The 27,966-nt window shown below is 46.5% G+C and overlaps 2 protein-coding genes across 2 annotated transcripts in view; one reads left to right on the top strand and one right to left on the bottom strand.

Moving 5' to 3' along the window:
* On the top strand, positions 1 to 22,248 carry NME9 (NME/NM23 family member 9). The gene is made up of 12 exons (XM_055320903.1): positions 1 to 34; positions 382 to 418; positions 5,081 to 5,138; positions 9,258 to 9,361; positions 10,521 to 10,592; positions 12,522 to 12,638; positions 14,155 to 14,230; positions 16,591 to 16,673; positions 16,966 to 17,058; positions 18,003 to 18,157; positions 19,658 to 19,794; positions 21,888 to 22,248. Exons 2-12 carry the CDS (start codon positions 386 to 388, stop codon positions 21,917 to 21,919), a joined length of 960 nt encoding a protein of 319 aa, XP_055176878.1. The 5' UTR covers positions 1 to 34; positions 382 to 385; the 3' UTR covers positions 21,920 to 22,248.
* Positions 22,249 to 25,768: 3,520 nt separating this feature from the next.
* Positions 25,769 to 27,966, bottom strand: part of ARMC8 (armadillo repeat containing 8) — a 105,789-nt gene continuing 103,591 nt past the window's right edge. The window contains exon 22 of the mRNA XM_055321151.1: positions 25,769 to 27,562. Within this exon, the coding sequence (XP_055177126.1) occupies positions 27,529 to 27,562 (34 nt within the window). The 3' untranslated portion in view covers positions 25,769 to 27,528. The remainder of the gene's footprint in view (positions 27,563 to 27,966) is intronic.

Below are 27,966 nucleotides of genomic sequence, written 5' to 3'. Positions count from 1 at the left end.
CGGTGGCTCAGTTTCCCAGGACTATATTGCAACAGTAGGGATAACAGGGTTCGGGGGCCTCTTCCTCCCGAATTCCTCGGCGAGCGCTCCGATGCCTGAAGGGCTGCCTCGCCGGGCTCCCCGCCGCCCCCCCCATCCTGGGAAGGGGCTTTGCAGAAAACTAGCTGGCGAGCCACGACCCTGAGGGCTGCAGGCTCCGCTCCCCCCCCCCGCCCCGGGGGGTGTTCATTTCGCAACAGGGCATTGCTTTGCTGTCACTTACAGTTACCTTAAAGGGACGGAGGCTTTGTCTGCAGGAGGCTCTGGGTTTGGTCTTCGCAGCGGTTTGTCCTCAAGCCGAGCCAGAGCCCGAAGTAACAGAGCTTCTACCTTCTTTTGCAGAGCCATGGGCAGCAAGAAGAAGGAAATAGCCCTGCAGGTAAGCCTTCCGGGGCGCTTGCTTCCAGCCCTTGGTTGGGGGTAGGGGTTGAGGAGTGGAAAGAAATCTATAAAAGTGATATTAGTTGCCAGCAGTACAGTGACCGTGTTCTCAAACTTGAATATTGTACCCTTCCATCTTAGAGGGGGGAAAAAAACTCCAACAAACTTATCTCGACTCCCTAGTGACAACTTTTTTTGTGCCCTTAAATATAAGCAAACATAAAATTGGGTGTAAGCTCCTTTAGGCTTATAGTGTTTATGTTTTGATGTTTTATGTGCCACCCATTCATCGTATAGAGTACCTCATCTGTACCTGGAACAAATGACTCTGTCCTCTGGGGCATGAGCACTTTCCATGTGAATTTCCAAAGTCTAATGATTTAAAAAGGGAGAAAGCAATGTCATTGTAAGGATTGCATGTACTAGGAGGGGGTGGGAAGAGCTTTGCATTGAAAGTCTGAAGATCTGACATAGTTCTGACTCTTCTAGTCACTCTGAGAGTTGCAATAAATCACATAGCCTCCCTGGCTATATAGCTTGCCCATCTGTAGAATGAGTGAACCGTTCCTTGGGGCCTTCCAGCACTGATGCTCTAGTGATCCAGAGTTATGAAACTTTTCATATGTCTACATGCTGTCTGTAAATAAGTTCTGAGCACCTGGGCCTACCATTTACTGCTTTGTGAATGATTTCCTCAGCCTCTCTAAGACTCCATATCCTTTCTGTAAACAGGAAGGTGATACATAGCCTGCAGAGTTGTTGTGACAAGACCCCTTTAGGCATTTCAGGGCTGGACTGATTGCTCTCTGTGGTGGCTCTAAGATTTTTGTCCCATACAATTATCTTTTCATCCGTCTATGCCCTGTATCCCCTTTGGGGATGATATTTTTTGGTGATTTCCAAAAAAAAAAATGCTATTCCCCAGAGCTCTGAATTCAATGTGATACTCCAAGTAAGTATTCCCACTTCTTGAGGAGGAGAATGAGTGGGTGTGCTTGGAGACATCTGTGTAAGCATTCCCTTACACAAGTCTACCGGGTCAGCTCCTTGAAAGAAGTGCTCTAGGGTTTTCCAGCCCAGGAACCCTGTCCTGTCTTTGAGTAAGACTATTTAGGGCTCCTTCTATGACCGAGACAGAAATCACAGGATGTCAAGGGACCATCTGGCCAGAATGTGCCACACGTTCCCCACTCATTCCCTACCAAATGTAGGGCTTAGTGACATCAAGACACTTCCCATACTCTTCTGCTCCTGCCCCATTCTTCAAATGTTCAGAGTCCTGGTCCTGCTGCTGGTGTGGCTTCTTCCATGACAGCGGGGTACCACAGAGTTGCTGCAGCTGAGCCACTGGCAGCAACTCATGAGAGAGGGTGGGGGCGGGGACTCTTCTGAAGCCTCCGTCACCTTCTTCAGGACTATGTTTGTGAGCCCAAACTGACTTTAGTCCAAATTTCTTAGAGCACTCAAAGCACCCAGAAGACTTTTCTTTTTTTTTTTTCCCATGGGAAAAAGATAAATGTATGAAGATATGATTTCTTTAGAAAGATGAATCTTTAGTAGAAGATTTGCAGATGTTCTATGTTTCCAGCCCCTTTAAAGGAATAAAGAGGGCAGCCCGGGTGCTCAGCGGTTTAGCGCTGCCTTTAGCCCAGGGCCTGATCCTGTAGACTTGGGATCGAATCCCATGTCAGGCTCCCTGAGTGGAGTCTGCTTCTCCCTCTGCCTGTGTCTCTGCCTCTCTCTCTCTCTCTCTCTCTCTCTCTCTGTGTCTCTCATGAATAAATAAATAAAATCTTTTTTTAAAAAAAATCTATAAAAATCAAAAGACCATGGCAATTATCACTCATTCTTAATATGGATATCCTAAGGTCTTTATTCCTTTATTTTTTTTAAGATTTTATTTATTTATTCATGAGAGACACAGAAAGAGAAAGGCAGAGACACAGGCAGAGGGAGAAGCAGGCTCCATACAAGGAGCCCAATGTGGGACTCGATTCTAGGACCCCAGGATCACACCCTGAGCCAAAGGCAGGTGCTCAACCACTGAGCCATCCAGGAGCCCCTGATTTTTTATAGTTTTAAACTAGCTTCACCAAAACTTACTAATTACAAACGGAAAGAGAATAATTTCATGATGCAGACCACCTTAATCAAGTGATCAAAGTGAACATCAACAATAAGGAGCAGATCAAAATTGCATGTCACCTGATAGGCTGCAATGAGAGAACACTCTTCCTCTTCTCTGATATTCCAGCCAACCCAGTTCCAACCAACTCAATGATGCACAGCCTGAATCTAATCAGGAAACATCAAACATACCCAAACTGAGGGACATTCCACAAACTAACCCTCCCATAGTCTTCAAAAGTGACCCCGAGGTCATGAAAATCAAGGAAAGACTGAAGAACTATTCCAGACTGAAAGAGACTAATCCAGTACTGATTCTGGCAAGATCCTTTGCTATCCAGGACATTATTGGGATGATGGTAAAAGCTGAACAGGATCTGAAGGTGGCCTAGTAATAATACATTAGTGTTTTTCCTGACTTTGATGGTTGCATTATGGTTATGTAGGATAATATGTTCAGAGATAATGGAATATCAGATTGGTAATTTAAATTCAAACAATTTCAAAATAATTCAGGTTATTTAATAATTTAAATGATTTCAAAAAATTCAAGAAGTTCTTTATACTGTACTTGCAAATATTCTATAAGTTTGAAATTGTTTCAAAATAAAAACACTATGCAAAAATGTACACTATTAGTAATGTACTATGTATAACATCTATTTCTCCTTAAATTTCATTTATGATGGAAACCAGAATACTTCAGAGGTAAGAGAAAAATGTGAAGAAATAGCAATAAATTCAACTATTATTTCTGGTGTAGATGTTTGGATATAAGTAACAAAATATGTGGAAAACTTATACACCAAAAAGCATAAAACATTGCTTTAAAAATTAAGGAAGAGGGATCCCTGGGTGGCGCAGCGGTTTGGCGCCTGCCTTTGGCCCAGGGCGCGATCCTGGAGACCCGGGATCGAATCCCACATCGGGCTCCCGGTGCATGGAGCCTGCTTCTCTCTCTGCCTGTGTCTCTGCCTCTCTCTCTCTCTCTCTGTGACTATCATAAATAAATAAAAAAATTAAAAAAAAAGAAAATAAAACTTAAATTATTAAAAAAAAATTAAGGAAGATTGAATAAGTGATGAGAAACATGGTGTTCATGGACTGGAAGACTCAATGTTGTGAAGATTCCATTTTTTTCCAAATTGATCCATAGATTCAATGCAATCCCAATTAAAATCTCTGCAGGAGAATTTTTGTAGAAATTGGCAAGCTGGTTTTAAACTACATATGGAGATTTAAAGGATCACGAATAGGCAAACAATTCTGAAAAAGAAGAACAAATATGGAAGCCCATCCTGCCTGACTCCAAGACTTAATATAAAATTACAGTAACCAAAAGAATGTGGTGTCAGCGAAAGAATAGTAGATAGGTCAATGAAACAGAATAGGGTCCAAAATAAACCCATGCTTATTTACTCAACTGGTTTTCAACAAAGGTGCCCAAACAATTTAATGAGGAAGAAAATCTTTTCAAGAAGTTTTGCAGAAACATCTGTACCTCTACATGGAAATAATACTAACCTCAGTCCCTCCTTCATAATATAGACAAAAATTAATTTCAGATGGCTCACAGACTTAAAAGTGAAAGCTTAAGTTGTAAAGAAAGACTCTGGAAGAAAATAGGAGAGCATCTTTGTGATATATATAAACTCTACAATCTAATAATAAAAAGGCCAACAATCCAATAAAGAAAATGGACAGATCAATGGGCACTTCTCAAAGAAGTTATATATGCTGCGCTATTCCATTTATAGACAGTTTAAGAATAGACATATTTATTGTGTGACAATAAGTGGATCAGTGTTCACCTGGGGTGAGGAGCAGGTGTACTAGGAGAAGACAGAGGGACTTTCAGGGATGATGGGAAAGTTCCGTGTTGTGATAGGGCTGTGATGACCTGGGTATATGCATTTGCTAGAACTTGGCGAACTGTAATGCTTTAGTTTTGTGTTTTTCACTATACATAAATTATATCTCCAGAATATGTAAAAAGACCAAAAGAAAAAAAATGAATGAATGCCTCTCTGTATATGAATCTAGATAAATGTCAAAACTCGATTTGAGTGAGAACAAAAATTGCAAAAAGATCTCTATAGTATGATATCATTTATGTACATTTTATGGATACAAAACAACTTTATATATTGTTTTTTGGACAAGCAACAAGATAAAATTATTTTTAAAAAATGACTGAGATTTTCTTAGGTTAGTGGTTATTCCTGGGGATGGAGGCAGAAGAGACAGGAAGAGAAAGGCAGACTGGGGAGAGAAGACAGCTTGAGCTGTATTTGTACCTATTTCAGAGAGGGAGGAAGGGAGGGAGAGAGGGAGGAGGGGGAAGATAGGGAGAGAGGGAGCAAGGGAGGGAGAGAGGGAGGAGGGGGAAGAGAGGAAGAGAGGGAGCAAGGGAGAGAGGGAGGGAGGGAGGGAGGAGGGAAGGAGGGAACAGGGGTAGCAAGAGGTAGGTAGGTATCTGGAGCAAATGCATTACATCATTTCCCCATCCTTGCCCTTTGTTCTTTGATGTTAGGTTAACATCAGCACCCAGGAGCTTTGGGAGGAAATGCTCAGTTCCAAAGGACTAACTGGTAATTTAAGATAATTTTTTAGATCCATCCTTTTCAAAATTGCTAAATGGCATCTTGAACCATGAAGAGAAAAGCTGCAATGAGCACCATTTTCCTATTATCTTGAATTTCATTAAATGAAGAACCAGGTAATTTCTTTGTGTGTGTGTGTGTATATATCTGACGTGCACATCTGTAGTAAGTTCAGTTCAGGAAAGTAGTCAGTACTGGTAGGTAACAGGGTTCCCTTGTTACGGAGCCGACTGTCGGACCCAAGGGTTGTTTTAGTGGGAAGGAGTGAAAACCTCTGACTACCTGAGGCATAAAGGGGAATATGTTGGAAGGGATATGGGGATCTTGTGGAACTCCGAGGCTGGAAGGAGAGCCAGGCGTGCCAAGGGGCTGGAACCGGAGACTGCGTGGTCATTCGGATACAGCAGAGCCCCTGTCCCTTGTGGGCCTCCTCGTCCCTCTTCTCTTGTATGTTATCTGTTACCTATTGCAACAATTTACCCCAAATCGTAGTAGTTTAAAAAAACCAAACATTTATCATCCCACTGTTTCTGTGGGTCTGGAATCCAGGTGTTGCTTAGCCTCTGGTTTGGGGTGTCTCTGGTTTGGGGTCTCTCACCAGGCTGCAGTTAAGGAGTAAGACAGGGAACGTCAAAGCTCAACTGAAGTCCAGTTTGCTTCTAAGCTTGGTCATGTGGCTCTGACAGATCTTAGAAGGTCATTTCCAGCTTCATTCATGTGGCCGTTGGCAGGACCCAGGGCCCTGCTGGCTACTGGCCAGAGACATCAAGTCCTTGCTATCAGCATCTCCGTAAGGCTGCTTACAACACAGTAACTTTCTTCCCCCAGAGGAAGCGGCAGAGGGGGAGGGAGAGACATGCAAGTCAAAGTCTTGATGTAACTGAGTCTCAAAAGTGACATCCAATCGCTTTGGCCTACTCGATTTGTTAGAAGCCAGTCACTAGGTCCAGGCTGCATTCAAGGGCCAGGGGTCACACAAAGGCACACAGCCCAGGAGGCAGGAGTCCCCGGCATCTTAGAGGCTGCCTACCACACCTGCGCCTACTGCTCTCTCTCTCCTTCACTCACTGTGCATTGTCTCTGGGCTCCCCTTCTCCCTCTGCATCCGCTCAGTTCTTCTCCCAATAAACACACCTGCCAAGCCAGCTTGTATCTGCTCCTCTCTCCCCAGCACCACCCGCACCCAGTGACTGCAGCTTTCAAGGCCCCTACCTCTTTCCTCTCTCATGACTCAGTTTGTCTTTCTAGCCCTGTCACCCACTGTTCCCTGAGATATGTCCTGAGCTCCAATCTGTTTCCTGAACATGCCACAGGTTTCCACATTTGCTCACTTTTATCCATGTTGTCCCTGCTCCCTGAAATATGACCCCATCATAAGCTGGAGATATCTCCTTCATTCCTAGGCCCAGCTCCAGAGCAGCAGTCTCCTTGCATGACATTTTCCCAGAATCTCTGCATGGTCACTTCCCCTGGGAGTCACCTGGCCATTTGGGGGGGGGTTCTTTATTCCCTCACACCTCTCCCCTAACCCACACCAGCTTGGTGTGGCCCCGGTCTGGAGGAGCGCTCATGGTTTTCCCTCTAAACACAGGGGTATTGTCCTTTTCGTCTCTATCTCTAGCAGACTTGCCCAGGCCTGGGGCAGAGTGGGTGCTAAATAAATGCTGGTTGTATTGATCCAGCAGTGTGGGTGTGAGTCTTGCCACATTCTACTACCTGAGGGATTACACAGCTTTTTTGATGGTGCCAGGTCTCAACTATTTTGTCTGCATGTCTTGTCCATGCAACTAGAACATGTCTCTAGGGTGAAACAACTATTACTTCTATTTCTTTAACAGTAGTAAGAAAACTACCACCTCAACATTTTTTTTGAGAATTTGCCATGTCCCAGGCACCCTATGAGATCACAGCTGACATCTGCTGGGTATGGACACTGTCAGCCCTGCTCTAAGCAGTGCCAGGGAATTGTGTTGGCTGGAGGCAGCAGGGGCTCATCCTCCCTTTATTGAACCGTCTCCAGGAAGACAGGTTCTTCATTCTTTCTAGAACCAGTGGAAATTTGCTTCCAAAGTCAACCACCATCTTGGAAGTCTTGCCTTCTGCTGGCTCATTTTCATCTGCCTTCAAACGTGCAAGTCTATCCAGATTCACACATGCACTTGTGTGTATTTACACTATTACACTTATACATGCAAAGGCATGTGGACACACCCCTTTTCTTTTTCTCTGCCATTTCTTTCCTTCTAGATGTCTTCTCTGTCTTGCTTCCCGTCTTTCAAATGCTTGATACACTTCCTCTCCAGCCCTGTTCTCTCCCCCATAACCTTGTGAAGTATGCCTTTGTCGTCCCCCCCCCCCCCCCTGCTCAGAGAGCCAGGGGCAACAAGGGGAGATGGGAAGCTGAACTATGGGTGCAAATCCTGCGGAGAGATTGGTAGCTAATTAGGCCCTGTTTTTTTCCCCAGTGGGACGTGAACCCGCTTTCCTTGGTGGGCCCAAACATAGGACCTCTAAGTCTTCAAAGACTTTTTCCTGGCTTGACCCAAATGCCATCCTCCCCCATTACTATGATGTACTGAAATCCCCAGCCTCCTCTAGTGTTGTTGTCCTCAGAGAAACTCAGAGCTTTATCCTCCATGTGGCTGCACAAGAGGCTCAAATCTGTCTCCTGTCCCTGCTGGTGTCTGGTTGCCTCTGAGACCACTGGCCTTAGATTCTCTTGTTTGAACTGGAAACCCAGCATGTCTAGAATCTAGTTGACTTTTCTTCCCTCAGATGGTCTCTCCTTGCCACCACCAGTTCTTTTCCTCTGCCAGGCTCCAAGGTGGAGTCCTTTCCACACCCACGTGACTTTCACTGCCTGTCTTTCCCTTCCTTTTCAAAATCTTGTGGTTTCCTCCCTTCCTTCCTTCCCACCCCCACCGCCCCCCTGTGCCTTGCTTCCTCATCCCTCCCATACCCAACTTGGTTCCTACTTTCTCTCCAAAAACTATGCTGCTTGGCTGAGACTAACCAGCGCTCCTGAATTCATGCATTTGATTCTTTCCTGGAATAGTTGAAAGAGCATGCACTCAGACAAACCTGGATTCAAAACTTGAGAATTTATTTATTTATTTATTTATTTATTTATTTATTTATTTATTTATTTTTGTATCTTTCGTTAGTTACTTCACCTCTTTGAACTTCACACAATCTCGCGCTAGCTGTGTTGGGCTGGGCACATCCTGTATGTATCTGGTACATGAGTGTTGGCTTAGCTTGCTTAGCTTCCTCCCAGGCCCTGTGGCCTCGTGCAATCAGACGAGAGGGTTCCCTTACACTCAGTCCTGGCACACTCCATAGATGGGGACCCACAAAGAAAAAAGTAGCCAAGTTTCCACCAAGGTCTGTATCAGGTACACTTGTCAGAACAATGTTGATTTTATAGAGTAAATAAAAGTCTCCTTTACCCAAGGCAAGTGGCTTTTAACCCATCGGGAAAATGTCAAAACTGTGTTTATTATCAAAGCAGCTGAGAGTTGATTTTATGCTGACAGGCCACCTACGGTGACCTCTTTCTTTTAGAACAGATAGTTCTAGTACAATTCAAATATGTATTGAGGGCCATCTGTACCAGCCTGGCCATGAATGTAGCCTAAAAATTTACTTCAGGTAAAGCATCTGTGTTAAGAAAATTCTTTTGCTGGGATGCCTGGGTGGCTCAACAGTTGAGCGTCTGCCTTGGGCTCAGGGTGTAATCCCAGGGTCCTGGGATCGAGTCCCGCATCAAGCTCCCTGCATGGAGCCTGCTTCTCCCTCTGCCTGTGTCTCTGCCTCTCTCTGAGTGTCTCTCATGAATAAATAAATACAATCTTTAAAAAAAAGAAAACTTTTCTATCACATTTACTTCATTATGTTCAGAATTCTGACCACTGAGTTTATAAGAATGAGGGGCAGCTGTGTCTCCCTGCTGGCTCCTACTCCAACGGGATGATAAATCCCTTGACCCATAAATAACGCTGCAAGCAGCCGTCCGCCGGAGGGGTGTTCGAGTTGGCAGGTGTGAATTTTGCCTGATGTGGTGAGTGTCCGTGCCTGCTGAGCGTCCTGCTTCTTGCTTTCACATAGTGGTCGACGTCTATCAAGGCTGGTGCGGCCCCTGCAAACCCATGGTGAGCCTCTTCCAGAAGATGAGGATCGAGGTTGGCCTGGACCTTCTGCATTTTGCATTGGTAAGACCCTCTTTCTCCGCAGAGTGTCACACAATGTTGCAAAAAGAATTGAACACTTAAAAGCAGGAACAAGAAAAAAAAAAGCGGGAACAGGAAGCATGGGCTGCCTTTTCCAGGTCATTGAAGAGGCATTGGTTGTGAAATTTTGGGCCATCAGACATGATGCTTTATAGTCTCTCTGGAGATAGAGATTCCTACCCCCACGCCCACCCCGACAGTCCCGCTGAGCTCAGGCATCTCTTGTCCCCGTGCACAGGGAAGGGGTGCATGTCACTCAACACGTGTGCTCCTTGTGGCTCATGAACACCGAGGCTTTGAAGTCTTACTCTCAGAGCACAGCGCTTCAAGATTTTTATTCTCTGCTGTCGTGGGGAACTTGTAGAAAATATTTACTTGGATGGGTGCATGGAAATGAGAACAAATCCCAGAGAAGCCTGTGAGGGACACTCAGTGGGCTGCTCAGATTAGAGGGTCACAGGCGGAACACAGGAGGAAATACACCTGCAGTGACCTCTCAAGGACCTGGCACTTTCTTCACCGGGAATCAGCTCTGACACTTCTGGAGAGAGTGTGTGGCGCAAATGCCTGCCCCTGTCCAGGGTTTACCAGACATGGAAGGCGAAGTCCGAGGACCTGCCACTTCTGTGGTTGTGGCAGCAGGAGGGTGTCAAGACAGTGGAGCCCCTGGCTGCGGAGCAGTGGCTGGCTGGGGAGAAGCCCTCGTGTCCTCTTTGTCTGATCCTTCAAAAAAGCACACTGTCCACAGTTTTCATCAATATGTTGACAGGAGAGGTATTCTGCTGACAAGACATTAGACGAAAAAGCATGAGAGCCAGCCAGGGCATCATCTGGGAAGGACAGTCACAGTGTGGATGTGAGTGCTGGGAGGAGTGTGTCAATGAGTGTGTATGGGGCGGTGTGCGTAGTGCGTATATAAGAGGGATATGTGTGTGGGGGGTATGTGTGAGTATATACACATGGGGTGTGTGGAGAGAGGGTATGTGGGGGGTATGTATGCGTGTGCCATGTGTATGTGTGGGGGGACGTGTGTGTGTAGAGGGTGTGTGTCTCTGTGTGTGTTGTCCCATGTGGTTCTCCCGGCGCCATGCCCCTGCGTCCCCAGCACCCCAGGGCTCTCCTAACAGCTTGTTTTCTTTAGGCAGAAGCAGATCATCTTGATGTCCTTGAAAAATACCGAGGGAAGTGTGAGCCGACCTTTCTGTTTTATGCAGTAAGTACATTTTCAGGACCAGAACGATTGCAGATCATCAGGGTTCCGACAGAGGCGTCTCCCGGAGAGTCACCCAGGGGCGACTGGCTGTTGACTGCTCCAAACACGTGATTGTTTTCTCCTCGACCGCATTTGTTGTTTCGGATGAGGCTAGGCATACTTAAGTCCTGCTGGTGCGGGTCCCTGCCTAGGATGGTGGCACTGCTCGCTGGTGGGGAGGGCGGGGGTGACACGGCTCCTGGTGGCCACTCTGGGCTCGGCGGCCTTCCTGACTGGCTGTACATGGGAAAGAACGGGAGTCACTCAAATGCATATGCTCCTTCCGGCTCATGGACACTCCTGACTGACGTTTCACAATCTGAGCACAAGGTTTTGAGATTTCTATCCCCTGCTCCGTAGAGGGAAGCTCTCAGCACACATACTCTAATGGGGTAGACGAGCTCTACGTTCACTTTCATTTAATCATAAGATGTGAAGGTAGGTTTACAGAATTCAGAAATGAAAGGGACTATTGAGGAAGCCAAGTAGCTCAGTGTTTTGAAAGATCACTTACTCTCTCTTATCATAAATAAATGAAAATTAAAAAAAAAAAAAGAAAGATCACTTAGATGTCTTTGGGTGTGACATCCATGCTCTGGCCCCATGCCCCTCCGGGCCCACCGCCTCACACCTGGCTTCCTAGCTTAGGTCACCTGCCAGGCTCTGAAGACAACTGATGGATATGCTACCCCTGACTGCAGCCCCCTCCTCACACGGTCAGGGGCATACAAGGCCTACCCGCCCACGTCTCCTGACAGCCAGGTCCGGGTTGTGCAGTTTGGAAACCTTCGGGCTCCTGCCCTTGGCACTGCAAGTCTTACAAATTGGAAGCTGATGGTACACATTATTTGAGTGTTGATTCTTGACAGACGACCGAAGTTAGATGCTGAAGTGTGGGTGAGGACGGAGGGAGAAGTAGGAAGGAGTCAAAGTGACAGTGGAGCAGAGGTGTAGAAATGCCATCGCTGTCACATGGGTTCACCCGCTTGAGCCTTTAGTGATTGAGGCGTGAATCACAGGGGCCGAGGCAGCAGGCTCCCTCACCACCTCTCACCCTCTGCTGGGTGGGTGGAAATGTGGGATGGCCCACTCTCCATGAACTTCTTCTTATTATTATTTTAAAGATTTTATTTATTTATTTGAGAGTGAGGGAGTAGGTGAGAGAGTGTGAGCTGGGTAAGGGGCAGAGGGAGAGGCAGGCTCCCTGCTGAGCATGGAGCCCGACTTGGGGCTGGATCCTGGAACTCTAGGATTATGACCTGAGCTGAAGGCAGACGCTTAACCAACTGAGCCACCCAGGCGCCCCTCCATGAACTTCTGTGAGTCAGGCAGAGACTGCAGAAAAGGTCAAAGCAGGAGACTCAGTCACCCCCACACACACCACCTCCACTGTGAAGTCTCCTCTGATCACCCCGCTGGAGCTGGGAAGCCATTCTTGCCTCGAATGCCAAGCATCCTCTTAAAGTGATGATCTTATTCTATTGTAATTGTGTCTTTGATACAGCCACAGAAGTCTCTCCCCACTTGACTTCCCATTCACGGAAGCAGACAACCATGGCTTTTCACGTTGACTGTTGATACTCTTTGCTGAGGTCTTGGTGCTTGGCAGAGTAAGCATCCCATAGATATTTGTTGCATGGATGAGCCACATATAGGCCACGCTTGGTCACTCAACCTCACGTGCCCGGCTCCTCCCTTAACTAACTCCCTGTTTCCCTGAAGGAAGTTTTGGAAGGCGAGGCATGGGGTAGAAGGCAGAGAAGTGGATGAGCCCTCGCCCTTGGGCACACTCCTAAGCAGAGCTCTCGGACACTCACTGTCTCCTGAAAGATGGAGATCTGTGGAGATGAGTTCAAGTGGTTTGAGTAGGGCATGTGTTCCGTGCTCTAGGGTGGAGAGCTGGTGGCAGTGGTTAGAGGAGCCAATGCCCCGCTGCTGCAGAAAACCATCCGAGAGCAGCTAGAGGCTGAAAAGAAGGTGCTGGCTGAAGGCTGCGAACGGAAAGTGGTAAGAAGCACTTCCACAAGAGGCGAACTCAGTGTCTCCCCACCCCACTAATTTTTCCCAGAGTGCTCAGTGATAAGTGTCATTAAATGCCCACTTGGGGGTCCCTGAGGGCTCAGGGGGAGGCAGTGCCTACCAGGACATACGTTCATTTTAAAGCCTTCTTTGAAGAAGTCACCCCCTTCCTCCAGAGCACTTGAACTTCTTTTACCCAGGGATGCCTGAGTGGCTCGGTGGTTGAGTGGCTGCCTTCGGCTCAGGGTGTGATTCCAGGGTCCTGGGATCGAGTCCCACATCGGGCTCCCTGCAGGGAGTCTGCTTCTCCCTCTGCCTGTGTCTCTGCCTCTCTCTCTGTGTCTCTCATGAATAAGTAAATAAATATATAAAAAAAAAACTTCTTTTATCCATTTCCCGTTCATCCCCCACTTCTTTTTTCTTAAGATTTTATTTATTTATTAGAGAAAGAGTGACAGAGCACAAGCAGGGGGAAGGGCGAGGGAGAGGGAGGGGAGAAGCAGGCTCCCTGCTGAACAGGGAACCTGATGTGGGGCTCGATCCCCAGACCCTGGGATCATGACCTGAGCTGAAGGCAGATGCTTAGGGCACTGAGCCGCCCAGGCACCCTGCCCCCACTTCAATTCCTAACAGGGGTTTCTGGAATCCTGATAATATGAGTTCAAAAATGAAAATAAAGTTATGGAGTCAAGTAGTTGGTAGGAGAAGTCAGCCTCAGGATGAGCTCTCTCCTGGTGACCTGCCCTCACCCCCCATTCCTGAAAATTTTGTGATCCCTGAGGGTTCATTTAATTTAGAAATTAAGCTCTGTACGAGAAATAAGATCAACATAGCTTGTGATTTTTGATAAATTACTTCCATGACAACACAGACTACAAGTTTTTCACAAAAACTTGGCTGCCATTGAAACTGACACCACCTCAGATAAAGAGAGAGGCATTTCCTGGTGCTTTGAGCTTCCGCCCAGTGAGCCTTAACGTTGTTCAGTGTTCGTTGTTTAAGTTTTCATATTCAATTCCAAATAGCAAAGCCCTGTGTTTATAGAATGGATTAGAATCAATCCTATTTTTTTTCCCAAAGATCACATATGCTTGTGCCTCCTGCAGGGGGAGATGCTGTCTGTCTTCACCACTTCCCTGTATGGGAGGTGGGGGGGGGAGCCAGGTGCTAGTATCTCCTTGTATGTCAGTTCTTCCTTTGTCTTCTGGCCAACTCCCTATTTCACCTTGTCTACTTGATGCTTGTGGAAATCGACAGCACCTAAACCTTAAAGTCAGCATGGATTTCCTGGTCTTCAGACACCCTCACCCCCACCATCATCCAGCTACTAAAAAGGGTCTTGTAAAGTTTCCAAGGCTGATGATCTTGACTGCCTTCTTTTTGGCTCTGCATGTTGGGTCTTTGCTTTTTTTTTTTTTTTTTTCTTGGCTTCTGTCAGTTTTGGAAGGTCTTTGTGGTAATTTAATTAGCTAACTACTTTTTGTTCATGACTAATTTGTACTAGATTAGAGACGAGGCTCTCTCTGATGAAGATGGATGCCTCTCCCATGATGAAGACAATGGTGAAGATGAAGACATGGGTGAGTAGAGAACCACTAAGCAAGACGAAAAGGCAAAGCATATGAGTAAGCAGTGTTTGGGGCAATCTGAACCGTGGGAAGATGAACCATGAAACATTTCGATTCCAATCACTTGACTTCACACATTTTGTGTCAAGTCTCCCTTCTGCCCTTTCTTGGCATCGTAGATACCTTTCACAGCTTTCTGATCATGCTCAAGTACGACAAATATGACTTTCAAGGCAAGTACCCCACATCAGGAAAAGCCCCACTTAATAAAAAGGAAGGTGGAATTTCAAGTAATGATGCTGGTGCTTCCTTAGTCTTCATTTGAGCTAAAGAGCTCATTTCCTTTTTGCGCCTTGTTTCTGAAGGGTCCAAAAGTCAGCTGTGCTGCTGAACGCCTTCCTACCCCACGGCCCCACACCAAGTATCAAGTCACCGATTTTATACTCCTGGGCATCTCAGTTCTTCCTGAACCTTTACTAATGGAAGAACACCTTGACCTGACAGTAGGGAAAGCCAGAAGTTCAAAGGGCCATTGCTGGGAAGGTGGCTCATGACAGTAACGGAGACTCCAGGGGAAACCAGCATTCAGTTCAGGTTCCAGTTGGAAAGAGGAGGACGATGTTTATTATTGTGTGAAGCAAAAAAGCTATTTATTCGTGCGTGGATAACAAGGACTGTTTGAGTTGGATTCTAACAAGGCAAGAGGTACAGTTCAGGAGAGCAAAAAAAATTTTTTTTTCAAGTGTGAAAAAATATCAGTGTTTTGGCTTCTGCAGGAAACATTTGTTAGCTCCTTGTTTGGATGATCTCCTCTTCCCTCCTTCATTATCTCCTCTCAAATCAAGTCTCTTCACCTAGAAAATAACACAATAGCCTGTTCTTGCCCTTAGCCTTCCTCTCCTCCATGCCTGAGCTTCCTGAGCGTCCATAGTCCTTGGGCCAACCCCTCACCTTCGGCTCCCACCTTACCTGCTTCAGTCTGGCCTCTGTGTCTGCCCCTCCCTGGTGCTCATGGGGGCACCACTGATCATCATGGTGCCAAGCCAACAAACGGTGTCTGGTCATATCCTATAGCCTCTGAGGACTTGGATGATGTCGATGGTGTCTTCTTTCTCCAAAGCCTCATCTCTTTTCGTTTCTGAGATATCATGACCTTTCTCATTTTCCTTCTACCTCTCTGGCCTCTCTGCAGCCTCCCCTTCATTGGCCTTTACTTGTTTGCTCCCTTTTCAAGCTGGAATTCTCTGGGCCCTGATCTGGCCTCTTCTCTCCTACCCTGCACCTCTAGGGGATCTCATTAATGGGTCAATGTATAAGGAGTCCCTTATACATTGTAAGAGTCCCTTAAAGACTATGTGTTCATGGGACGTTAGAAATAATACAGAAAAATGAATAGATTTATTGCTTAAAATGATTCACATTTTTGCAGTACACATTTTTGAGATTTCCAGAGTAGGAAGCTGTCCTCAAATGCAGATTTTATCATGTTTCTTTACCACACAACTGATACAAAGGTTGAGAACAGAAAAGAGGCTATGCGGGATACAGAGTCTGTGGAGAATATAGGTAACTCACCAAGGCCAAGTTCATACAAGCAGGAGTACAGTAGGGAGGGGCTTATGGACTGAACACCAGGCCCCCACAGCTTCTGCAGGCCTGAACAGGGACTATAATCATGTGCCACTTCTCTCATGGCCACAGCTGACTGGACTTATGAACACTGATCAGGACACTGGTCAGGGAGCTATGACTGCTATGTTGGTTCCAAACAATGAGCTGGCCAGTCTGGTCTTCTTTCAGGAGAATTTGTGGAGATAGAGAAGATGGTAGTTGCAGTTTGTTAGAATGTGCTGGTACTGAAAAGTCAGATAGACTCAGGGCCTGGGGCCATCATAACTCCCCATAGGCCAGAAAAGTTCAAAAGAAGCCTTAGCGAAGGAGCCAGCAGAGTGAGAGAAGACAGTGGACAGCAGTGAGAGGCTCAGAATCATGAGAGGTGACCGGAAGGCACAGGAGAGGCCAGGCCCGTGTTGCCTCTGCTCCAGCTCTCCCCCACTCCAAGCCAACTCTTTTATTTGTTGCTGGGGTTCTGCTCCTCAGTAGTCTCTGATCTCCTCCCTGCCCACGCCCACCCACCCCCACCCCTTTTCTCTCAGGCTCAAGTTCCTGGCATGTCTCTGTCCCTTGTAGCCAGGTTGAGGTTGAGGTCTGCAGCCTGACCTGTGCCTCCACTACAGTCCAAGTGCACAGCGCGGGGAGCCCCAGGAGCTGTGTGCAGAGGCTGCATGGCCCCTGTGGCTGGCCCCCTGAGAGCCTCAGAGATGGGTGCTGTGAGCCCAGCGTCTGACAGCACCACCCTCTGCTTATTGCAGCTTCATCAGGGAAGACCTGCACCTTGGCCATCATTAAGCCAGATGCAGTGGCCCATGGAAAGACGGATGAGATTATTATGAAGGTAAGAGGGATGACGCTTGCCTGACAGACTGCCCCCGTCTCCTCCAGTGGAAAAGCAGGGGCGGGGCATCGAACAACAGTGTGCTAGTGGGAAATGGAGGCTTCTGAGGAGCTTCAACCAAAATTCCACTGAAGTAAATTAAACATTTTCAATCCATTTGGGACAGATATAATGAGGATGAGGGTCTCGGCTGCTTTTAATGTTACCCTTCCCATTATCTTTTACTGTTCAGCACATTTAAATGTGAATTTGGGCTTGATTTACCCTTTCACAATATATGTATATTTTACAGATCCACGAAGCCGGTTTTGACATTTTAACAAATGAAGAGAGAACCATGACAGAGGCAGAAATGCGACTTTTCTATCAGCACAGAGCTGGAGAGGTCAGCTCATCTGCTTCCATATATCCAACACACTCTCATTTCTTTCTCTTTCTCCAACATTATATTTAAAGATTGATGTTAATTTGGGAGAAAATAGATTACTAGGAAAAACGAGAATATGAACAGCAATAAGGCCATGAATTTGCTCTCGGAATGGTGATTATAGTCTGTATCAGGTAACAGTTCTTTGGCTGCAAGGAAGAGATTTTGATTCTAAGTTAAGCAATGACATAAAGGATTTATTGGAAGGATACCCCATAATTCCTAGAACTGAAGAAGAGAGTTGAAGCAGTTGAACAAGAAGGTGTTGGGGAGAAGAAGAACCAGGGCAGTTGTAGGAATCTTAGGAGCAGAGTCCCATGGACAGTCGCTTTAGGTACTGCTGTTGGACAGCTCAGATTCAACTACTTTCCACTTGCTTCTGACTCTCCTCCTTGGGATGGAGGCCTAGTTGACCTAGCTTGGTCGTAGCCCCACCTCTCAGGTGAGGTGTGTGTGTTTGGTGGAGGTGGAGGGGGTGGAGAGGCATCTGGTTGTCAGCCAGACTAGGCCAAGTGAAATGGGAAGGGTTGCTCCCCAAAGGAAAACCAGAGTATTGCTACTTGAAGCAGCAGGAAAGGTTGTGAGGCATTGCAAAAAATAAGTCTTAGCTAATCCCACCCCATGGTTATCCAGCATCCACATGATTTCCATACACGTCCCTATTTAACTTGTTATAATCTCTCATTCAACCCAAAGTTTCATTTTCCTGCCTTAGCCTTTATCTGGGTTCTCTGAGTGTGGCTGGTCATCACCACCCCCACCCCCTGGGCCCTTCATGGGCATGCTGGCTGGTGGCAAGCCTGCTCACTGACCCTCTCCCTTCCTGTGGATGGGATAGGCCCACTGATTCACTATAGGCCCCAGGACCCCTACCCTGGGTCAGTTACCTCTCCCTGTACTAGGAGGTATTTGAGAAGCTGGTACATCACATGTGCAGTGGACGGAGCCACCTCCTGATCCTCACCAGGTCTGAGGACGCTGAGGACGTGATCACTGCCTGGAGAATGCTCATGGGGCCCTGTGACCCTGATGTGGCAAGGAGGGAGCAGCCTGACAGGTGATGTCATCAGCTGTGGTCTTTTCATTTATCACAAAACTTGCATCCAAGGAAGCCGAGAGCCCTGCTCTACATTCAGCCCTGAATCTCCCCTTTATATATATTGGGACAGCCCCTGGCCTCTTTGTTATCTATTTTTTTTTAATTTTTATTTATTTATGATAGTCACAGAGAGAGAGAGAGAGAGAGAGAGAGAGGCAGAGACATAGGCAGAGGGAGAAGCAGGCTCCATGCACCGGGAGCCCGACGTGGGATTCGATCCCGGGTCTCCAGGATCGCGCCCTGGGCCAAAGGCAGGCGCCAAACCGCTGCGCCACCCAGGGATCCCTCTTTGTTATCTATTTGAGGAGACCCTGATGTCTTCACCCTCTGATCCAGTCCTACAGCTAGAGGGTTCTGCAGTGTGGTCCCAGAAACTCATGCAATATTCATCCAGGAAATACAGATTGCCGGGCCCCACTAAAGCCTGCCAAGTCAGAGACTCTGGGCAGGGCCTAGGGATCTGCATTGTAGACTCAACCCTCTCCACCCTCTTCCCACTCAGGGTGTCCTGACACCACCTAGGGCACCCAGTTCTACACTCTGCACTAGGCTGCCTCGGTCCTGTATTTAGCCTGGCATCGCCAATGCCAAATCCATTGTGTCTTGCCTTTGAAGCTGAGAGCGCCCCAGCCAATAGAAAAGAAATGAGCTGGGGACTAAGTAACTGCAGTTGTACCTTGCAGTTTAGGGGGCCAGAACATTCATATGTGAGGACTACTAAGACAGCCCAGGGTTCAGATCCTAGGCTACCACATACTCAGGCAAGTCCTTTCTCTGAGCCTCAATTCTCTCATCTGTAAAATGGGGTTATGACATCTATCACGGGAGGCCACAGAATATTAAGAGCACTTCCTTGAGCCATGCATGAATCCCTCTGTGCTTCAATTTCTTCATCTGAAGAATAGGTACTACAATGCCTCAGACATTGATATGATGATTAAATGAGCATATGTATGTATGTGTGTATATATATGTGTGAGTATACGTGTATGTGAAGCACTCGGAACAGTGCTTGACACAAAGGAAGCCCTAGCAGTATTAGTATTATCTTATGGGGTTATTGAAGACTTAAGTATGCACTCCTATATGGAGCTCTTGGCAGGGTGCTAGTCCCTGGTAGTGACATCAACAAAATGGCAGCTCCCAAGCTTACACCATGACTCAAACATGTTTAAATGGAGAATCATGACAGAGTGTCCTTCACCGAGCTATGGCACAAATGAAATGGAATCATGTATGTGAAGTACCCGGCAACCTGCCCAGAATACCATCATGATGGAATAGATGTCAGCTACTATCCTTGTTGTTCTTGGCATTTCCGATGGAGAGAAAGCCGTTTCACAGAAACGCCTGTGCTAGCTGGTTGCTGGTGACCATGTTGCCAGAGGTTGCCAGAGAGCAAAACGTTTCTTTTCAAATGAAACAATTGTTTGTTGTGCATTTTGCCAATGTTCCCAGTCTCCGCGCTCAGTTCGGCACAGAAATGCCCTTTAACGCAGTCCACGGAAGCCAGGACAGAGATGACGCCAGCAGAGAACTGGCATTGCTCTTTCCCACTTTTAAGTTTTCAGACGAAGTTCCAGAAGCTTCTCTGGGTAAGTCATCAAGGCAGTTTTGGCCTTTATTAAATCTGTTTTTTTGGGGGGGGCTGATAATAACTATGTGGTAACTAAGTCTTCAATCTAGTAAGGAAGGTCCTATTTGAAAAAGAGGGGCCGTTATATAACTTCGGTAGCAATCCGATCTGTTCTGTGCTTTCCCAGAGTAATGATCTTCCTTTTTAATACTTTTTATTTCCTGCATTCTTACTTTGGAGTCATATTTCCATTGCAAAGTTACTTTGCGTTTTCTTGTGGAAACCACTGGGAAAATGTAACTAGCTTTCTAGAATCTTGCTTCAAAGTCAGCTAGACGCTAGATGTCACTACCTCACTTCCTCTGTGCTTCCACACACCCCACACCAGGCCCTTAGTGGGGTTGCTGGCCCTGGAGTTTTATTCAAAAGGCCCCGGAGCCTGCTGTGACTCTTCTATCCCTCAGCCCCCACATTTTGGGAAAAGTTTGCCAGGTCATCTCTATCTCCAAATTTGGGTGAGAAAGAAATCCAAGGGGTTCAGAGTGCACGTGACTTACCCTACTCCACACGTAGAACTAGGACTGGCCCATGATGTTCCTGCAACTGAATTGGCTATCTGCAGTTTGAGCCTGAGGTGAGGAGGAAGGGGCCCGGGGGTGAGGATCCTGGAAAAAGCAAAGCATGTGAGGGTGGAATTCCTGGGTGAAAGCTCCACACAGATCTGAAATGGTAATAACATACTCGTGCACAAATGTTTGGGTTTTAACCATCATATTTATGTAAATGTTTCATATGTTCACAGTCTCAAGATCTGAATCCAGCCAAGTAAGAGTAGGTGGTCTGAGGGCAACAGAAGATGGGACGGGAGCTGGACCCTGCTGGCCCGCATTGAATCTTTGTGGCTGCCTCCTGCCAGCTGAGGGACAAGCCGGGTGGGGTGGGGTATAGAGTAGAGAGATCATGGGAAGTGTAGCTTTATATGGATCACAGAGACCCAGGTTGACACATGCAAATGCAAGCTGTGGTTCTCTAAAGCCATTCACCTGCTGGGAGGAAATCTCACTCTGGTGACAGTGGCACCATTAGGGCCAGCTTTCCTCTAGGGACCCACCCTCAGAGACAGCCCATCATGCATTTCATTGTGTCCAGGGTCATGGCCCATCTTCATTCTTGTAGGGGAGGATTGGAAAAGTAGTATAACTGAGGGCCAAGTCTGGGAAGGGAGGATAGCGGCCTGGCTGGGAAATACTCATTGGAGCTATTGCAGAGAGTGTTGGGAGATCACAAGCCTGGCTTTTGGGCCCCAGGTGATAATGAGCAAAGGGGACAATTCCTGGGGGGCGGGGGGTCTGAGCACAGACACATCCCAGGAATAAATGCCAGCCTCTTGAGAGCATGATTCTGCAGCAGCCTTGCTGGGGCGCTATGTTCCCCTCATTTGTTTGATGTGTCATGCCTCCTCAGTTTTGTCAGGAGCACAGTGTGCTTCCAACTTACCATCACGTTCTCTGCTAAGGGTCACTGGTCAAGGGCACTGCAGACAACCCCATTCTGGGTTTGAATCCTGGCTTCGCTATTCATCAGCTGAATAGCCTCGGAAAGTTACTTACCTTTCTGGGCCCCAAATCTGTGAAATGGAGATAATGACAGACCCATTATTAGCTCCATAATAACATCTCCACAATAGTGAACTTCCTCACAAGGGCTGCCGTGAAGATGGAAGCTGACAAAGGATATTAAAGTTCTTAGCCTGGGGCCTGGCACATATTGAGTCCTCAACAAATTACTCTCCTGATTTTTTAAAAAAGGTTTTATTTTTAAGTAATCTCCACACCCAACACAGGGCTTGAACTCACAACTCCAAGATCAAGTCGCATGCTCCATCAATCAAGCCAGCCAGGTGCCCCTCATTCTCCTAATTTTTAATTCCTGGTCCTGAACACACATATAGTAGGACCTTTCTCTGCTGTCCTTTCCACCCTGGCCCCTCACTCCATCTTCTGTGATGTAGTGAGATCCCCTTTTCCTGCTTCTTTGTGGATGGTGAGTGGGACAGAGGACAGGCACAGGGTTATGTTTCAGAATTCCTGCAAAACATCTCTTGTCCCACAGGCCCTGGGGCAAGGAGCGGCGGGCCCCACTGAGGCATGTCACTTCCCTGAGGACATGGATTGAGAGGCTGGGCTGCAATTCTGGAGCATGTGACCAGGGACAAGGCCACGAGATGAAATGTCAGTACGCTCGAATCCGCCACACGTAGGAAAGCTCCAGAATTGGGACTTAACTCTTTTCAGCATCAATACTTTTTTGGTTTGGCTAATTCTCAAGAACGATAAAAACAAAAAATAGTATATTCTTTCCTGACTTATTAAACAGTATAAAACATACAGCTTGTTTTTGTTTTTTGCTACCTCTTGGATTTTAAAAAATAAGTGGACATCTGTTATTGTACCCTCGTGTGATATGGTGTCATCTCAGAGGATGCTGAGCTGCATAGGGCAGTGTTATCTATATAATAAATTGACATTATGGATTAAACAAGTTTAGAGTTCAAGTTGATAATTATGAACTTGAAAACAGTGCAAATAGATTAGATAGAACAATTCCAGCCATATGGACATGGAGGCAGATAGAAACTGGCTTTAATCTTCCTGCTGCCTACCCAAGTCACAGGGGCAGTCCTGCAACGCTGCCCAACTGGCCATCTGAGGTTCTCCATGAATCAGGCCATCTTTATAAAATAATGCTTGGGAGTTACATTTGGAACAAGGATTCATCTGATTTTGACGTTTCTTTCCCCCGTCTCTTTGGTTTCTGATTCTGGCTATTGCCTAATTTTAAAATCTGAGCTCCCAATGGAGCCAAGTTGCCTGCAGCTTCCGCTAAATCACCTAGGTTAGCCACCCTTCCATGGTTGTGCCCTTGAGGGTCACAGGAGGTTTTCAGTAAAAAGTTAACTATTACTACCCCTGTGAATATGGTTTTTTTTTTTTTTAATTTTATTTGACACAGAGAAAGTATGAGCAGGGGGAGGAGCAGAGGGAAAGGGAGGAACAGGGGAAGAGGGAGAAGCAGCTCCTTGCTCAGCAGGGAGCCCAACACGGGACTTCGTCTCTGGACCCCAGGATCACAACTCCAGTGAAAGGCAGAGGCTTAACCGACTGAGTCACCCAGATGCCTTACCCCTGTGAATATTAACAAGGGTAGCCAGTCCCTCCTGCTAGTTTGTTTTTGGTCTATTTGAATCCACTAAGCCCTGGCATCTGCTTTTTCCTCTCTGAGGGAAAGGTTGTGTTCTTTCACTCCCCAAGGTATTGTTAGCAATTTCCTTTCATTTGTTGGTTTTCTCCAGAAGACTCTGCTTAAGACTTGAAGTTCTTTAAATGCGCAGTTAGCTCCCACAAGACTGCGCTTCATGACTGCATTAGTCTTTCTGTCAACACTATGCTGGCACTGGGGATGGAAGCATGAGTCAGGCTGTGTGAAGTGGGGAGCAAGGCCTGTAACACGGTGGGTGGCTGCATTCCCCATGACTTTTTGTCACCTCTAGATGCAAACATGCATGCCTGTTGTGTTCATCAGCATCTGTACTGACTTCCATGAGAAACAATGTACTCGGAGGGACCCTGATAGGATGTCAGGAAAATTGAATCCACTATTCCAGATCTCCAAATACTTAGGTCACCATGGGCCTGTGCTATTCCCTTTGTGAGTGCCTTCAATGCAGAGCATTAGACCCCTGTGCCTGGTCTTCTACCCCCACAGGTATTGCACAGGCTCTGAATGAGCTACTTCGAGGTGCACTCAGCTGACTGCTATCTGATCTCCCCAGAAACTGAGAAGCCAAGATCTCCCATCACTGGAGAGATGAGAAATGGTATGACCAAAGCCTCTGAAAGCAGGGTAGGGGAGAGGAAGAATAGGTGGGGGAACTGAGGCTGTAGGGGTAGGTCTGGGAGAGGGGAAGGCAGAGGGCACTAGAGTGGGAGAAGTGGTGACATACCCTTTCCATCTATAACTTGGTAGAGCATTTCTTCTCTCAGAGTCTGAAAGGTTCAAAGCAGAAGGAATAGGGGCAGGGGGTGGGGATTGGAGGAGAGAAGGCTCCTGAGGATCTAAAACGTCAGCCCACTCTAAGGATGGGACTCCGTGGTAGAGACCCTGGGCCTGGCTTCCTACAATGGAAGCAAACCAGGGGCTGCAGGATGGATGTTGTTTTGGGGATTAAGGCGTCTCAGCTTCTGGGTTCGAATGCCTGACAGAGTAGGGGGCAGGCGCCACTCCATGAAATAAAGAGGGTGGTTCCTTTCTAAGGGCTGGCTCTGGCTCTCCACTCAGCAAGAGGGTCAGCTGCCAAGCAAAGCCAAAGCCAGGAGTCAGGGGCTGCATAGAGTGAGGAAAGGTGGCTAACATAGGCCATAATGTGGCCCTTGGGGCAGGGGTTTTGTTTCCCCAGAAGCCAGGTCATAGACCAAAACTGGAGTCAGGCTGGAAACATATGCATGCCTCTCTGCCCAGCAATCAGGATGAATCCACAAAGGAGCAGGACTATGGCGACAACAAGCCTGATCCCAGGTGGGAAAGTGTTGGACCTCTTCCTGTTGGCTCTTCATCAGAATCTGGGGTCAGTTCCTCATTTCTCAGGTCTCATTTCATGTTTGCCCTGTGGCAAGAGAATTCCTCGCTTGCCAACCACCTCACCACTCGCCACGTTTCCCCCGCCCCCGCCCATCCCCATGCTCTGGGGTAGCTGTGATGTCCTTGGCTTTCGGTTTCTAGGGAGGCTGAGAGATAGGAGGTGCTGCTCTACATTTTAGAGATGGGGAAAAGAAGGCAGTGTGCAGTATGTGAAGAGCACGTGCACATCCTTGCAGAGGGGGAGCAGCTGCTTATACACAGGGCAGCTGGTCACCTGCCAAATTCTGGGCCTGAGTCTAGGATGGAGGGAGTAGACACAACCCCGTGGAGGTCCTGGTGGCTGGGTGTGGCCACCTGTAAAATGTCTCCTAGCCTTCAGGCCAAGAAGAGAGGTTCCCAGACAGTTGCATATGCCCCTGTAGGGGAGCTGTAACTACCACAGGGCACCAGCCCCCACTCTGAAATGCAAAGTCACTTCCCGGCCTCCTGTTCACCAAGAATCATAGGTTCCAAAAGCCAGTACACATTATCTTCTAATGTTTCCTAATGTTCTAGACATTCGGAACACAGACTCCTTTTAAGAAGTTGCCATGATTTGTTTTCTTGGCTTTTATTAGCATGTGTTAAAATCATATTATCCAAACACTACCAGAAGAACATGTATTGTTCTGCATAAAGTGCTTAAGGAAAAAAAATGCAACTTATTAAATTGGACATTCTTTTCTAGTTCATAAATTTTGGGTTACAATCAGGGCACAAAAGGAGAAACAGAATGCAGTATTAGAGAGAGCGAGAAGCTTAGTGAAGGACTCGGGTGGAGACACAGGCCACGCCCCATTCCTCCCACCTCCTTGCTGACTGAACACTGCACCTGCCTAAAGCAGCAAACAGCTCTGTTTTAATAAATACATTTTTCCTTCATTCAAATCAGAAAAGTTAATTATAGTAAAGCACTTTTTCTTTGACTATCTGTTTTATAGCCACAGGCAAGATTTATCCACAGAGTTTAAGTGTGAAAGTGTTATTTCATTGGGCTTTCAGCTTTCTAATGCTATCTGGGTTCAAGATTGTCTCAGCAATTCATTATTGGTTTCTTTTAATATTTACCTGGTACCTTTAAATACCAACTCTATAGTGTTTTGTGTTACAAATGCCAACCAACAATATTTTTCTCAGTACTAGAAGTATCAATGAGTGGGCCTAAATAACGCTTTATTCCCAATAAACTCCATTTTCTTTAAACTGGTGTTCTCACACTAGCACTCTGATGGCTGCACAAAACCCAAGTCTCTCTCATGACAGATTTTTAAATTGGTGATGTTCGGTGGGGGGAAAAAAAACAACTTGGAAATCTCTGTGTTTGAATCTTGGGTGGTCATGTTGAGAACAGGAAAAATTGCATTAAATACACTTAAAAACATTCATTTGCAATCAAACATATTTAAATCCTCCAAGGAAGGTGCAGGTTGCTGATGGGGTGGCTGCGCTGTGAGCAATCCCATCAGGAGTGGCTGGTAGGCTTGGGGCTCTGCCAGTAGCACACACTCATGGCAAGCTTCCGGGCCACAATGCCTCTGAACTTCTTTTAGCAAAGGAAAGGAAGGCTGGTTGTTCCTCCAACAGTCAAGAGCAACCTCTGTTGAGTTCACCTTGAAGCTGACCCAGAAGCTGGAGCCAGGTGCCAAGCTAAGGGCTGCAGAAGGGTGAAGTAGCACTCACTGGAAAAGAAGCCATCATCTTCCATCCTCGGGGGAGAGTCCCTTTCCCTCGCTCAAACTTCAGTGCTTTGGGCTTCATGCAGGAAAAGATCTCAGCCACATGTCTCACTCAAATTTTGATCTCACTTTACAAAAGCACACTGAATAGCGGTCCTGAGTGACTAGTAGAATTAGCTGAGTATAGCTAAGAGAAAAACAGCTTTCTAAACTATCCTGTTCTTTGCTTCTTTCTACAGATGAGTCTGTAGAGCATTCTTTAGTTTCACAGTGATATATACTGTTTCAGGAAGCACAAGGTGATCGGACTTTGTTTCCAAAAGTGATGACCTATTTTAGTTTGAGCATAAGGTTCCATGACTGGCTCTAAATCCTGCCAGATATTGCTACACCAATGACAGGATTTAGGGCAGTTGGGAGGCTCTTGGTGCCCGGTTCCGGTCAAGTGTAGCCTGCCAGAGTCAGGGCTGGGCTTTCACTATCAGTAGTTCTATTTCCCCTTGATAGTTCAAAAATCCTATGGTGAATTTGTTGCCTCACTCCACTCCACCCTGTCCATCTGACTTGGAAGCCTGAGAGCTTATTGAATTAGGCTGAAAAGAGGCTCTGTACCTGCTGATATTGACGGCAGTAAGATGCTAGCTTACTATTTTGCACAGCACCATATATCATGCCTGTTATTCAGGCCAACTACAGCCAACCTTTTTTCTTTTTCTTTCTTTCTTTTTTTTTTTTGTGTGTTTTTTTTTTTTTTATAAAGAAAATCTATGTAAGTTGAGGTTCAGAAATGCATATATTTTTTTACTTACAAATATTCATCTGACCAAAATTCAACATAACCTTTATGGAACACTTAACAATTGTTTTGTTTTTAAAATAACATTTCATTCAAACTGTATATAATTCAGTAAAGTTTTTTATACAGCAAGCAATGCTTAAACCCTGGAAAATCTGTAGAAAAGAGATTTTCACACAAAATAAGAAAAGAAAAATTTGAGGTATCCCTCACACACACACCCATTCATTTTGACCCACGTGCACACGCGCACACACACACACACACACCTCTGTGTGCAGAGACACATTCATTCTAACTCACAAAGTGGCTGCAGCATAGGCAAAAAATTGTAGGTCCAAAGGAAAATGATTGATTGTTCTAATAAAGAGTCCAGGTAGCTCAGAAAAAAACAAAACAAACACAATAGTCCTCTGAGGAAATTACTACCTCAAAAAAATGTTCTCAAGATGAATTTGAGATCTAAGCCTACCAAATTGCTTTTGCAAAACAGCTCCCTGCAGTCCAAGGTGACTTGTGCAAATAGAAGGAATCAAATGAGGCTAGTTCCTGTACTTCCTTTAACAAGGATGTGGGATGCTTGCAGGTGCCCAGGGCGCTCCCATCACGCCAGGTACTGCTGCAGTGCCATCTTTGCCCTGAAATCACAAAGTTCCTGTTAGCCACCATCTCAGAAGTGTAATTCAGGCAAAACCCCTGTGTCTCAAAGATGGTAATTTGGAATCTAAAAAGATCCCCAAATGGGGTGAGCCCAGCTGGGTGACTACCATAAGGGGCAGAGATCTGTGGTCAGCAGATAACTTCAAACCTATGCTGGCTACTTTCCTCTTCCCGAGGTTCTTTTCGGAAGGGTTGCTCTTGTCCTTATACCTGCTGCAGTGACATTCTGTAGTTTCCCTTTGTCCTTGACCTATTGCCACAATAGATCTGGAATTCTTCTATTGCCATGCAGGTTTTTAGCTGGTGCTGCAGGACGTGGGGGAGGACACTCAGGGTACTGGGAAGCTAAGAGGAAAACTGACCCATGGAGAGGCATTCAGGT

Source organism: Nyctereutes procyonoides, unplaced genomic scaffold (assembly GCF_905146905.1).
Source record: "Nyctereutes procyonoides isolate TBG_1078 unplaced genomic scaffold, NYPRO_anot_genome, whole genome shotgun sequence".
In the NCBI taxonomy this organism is placed as follows: Eukaryota; Metazoa; Chordata; class Mammalia; order Carnivora; family Canidae; genus Nyctereutes; species Nyctereutes procyonoides.
This window is presented reverse-complemented; position numbering and strand designations above follow the sequence as displayed.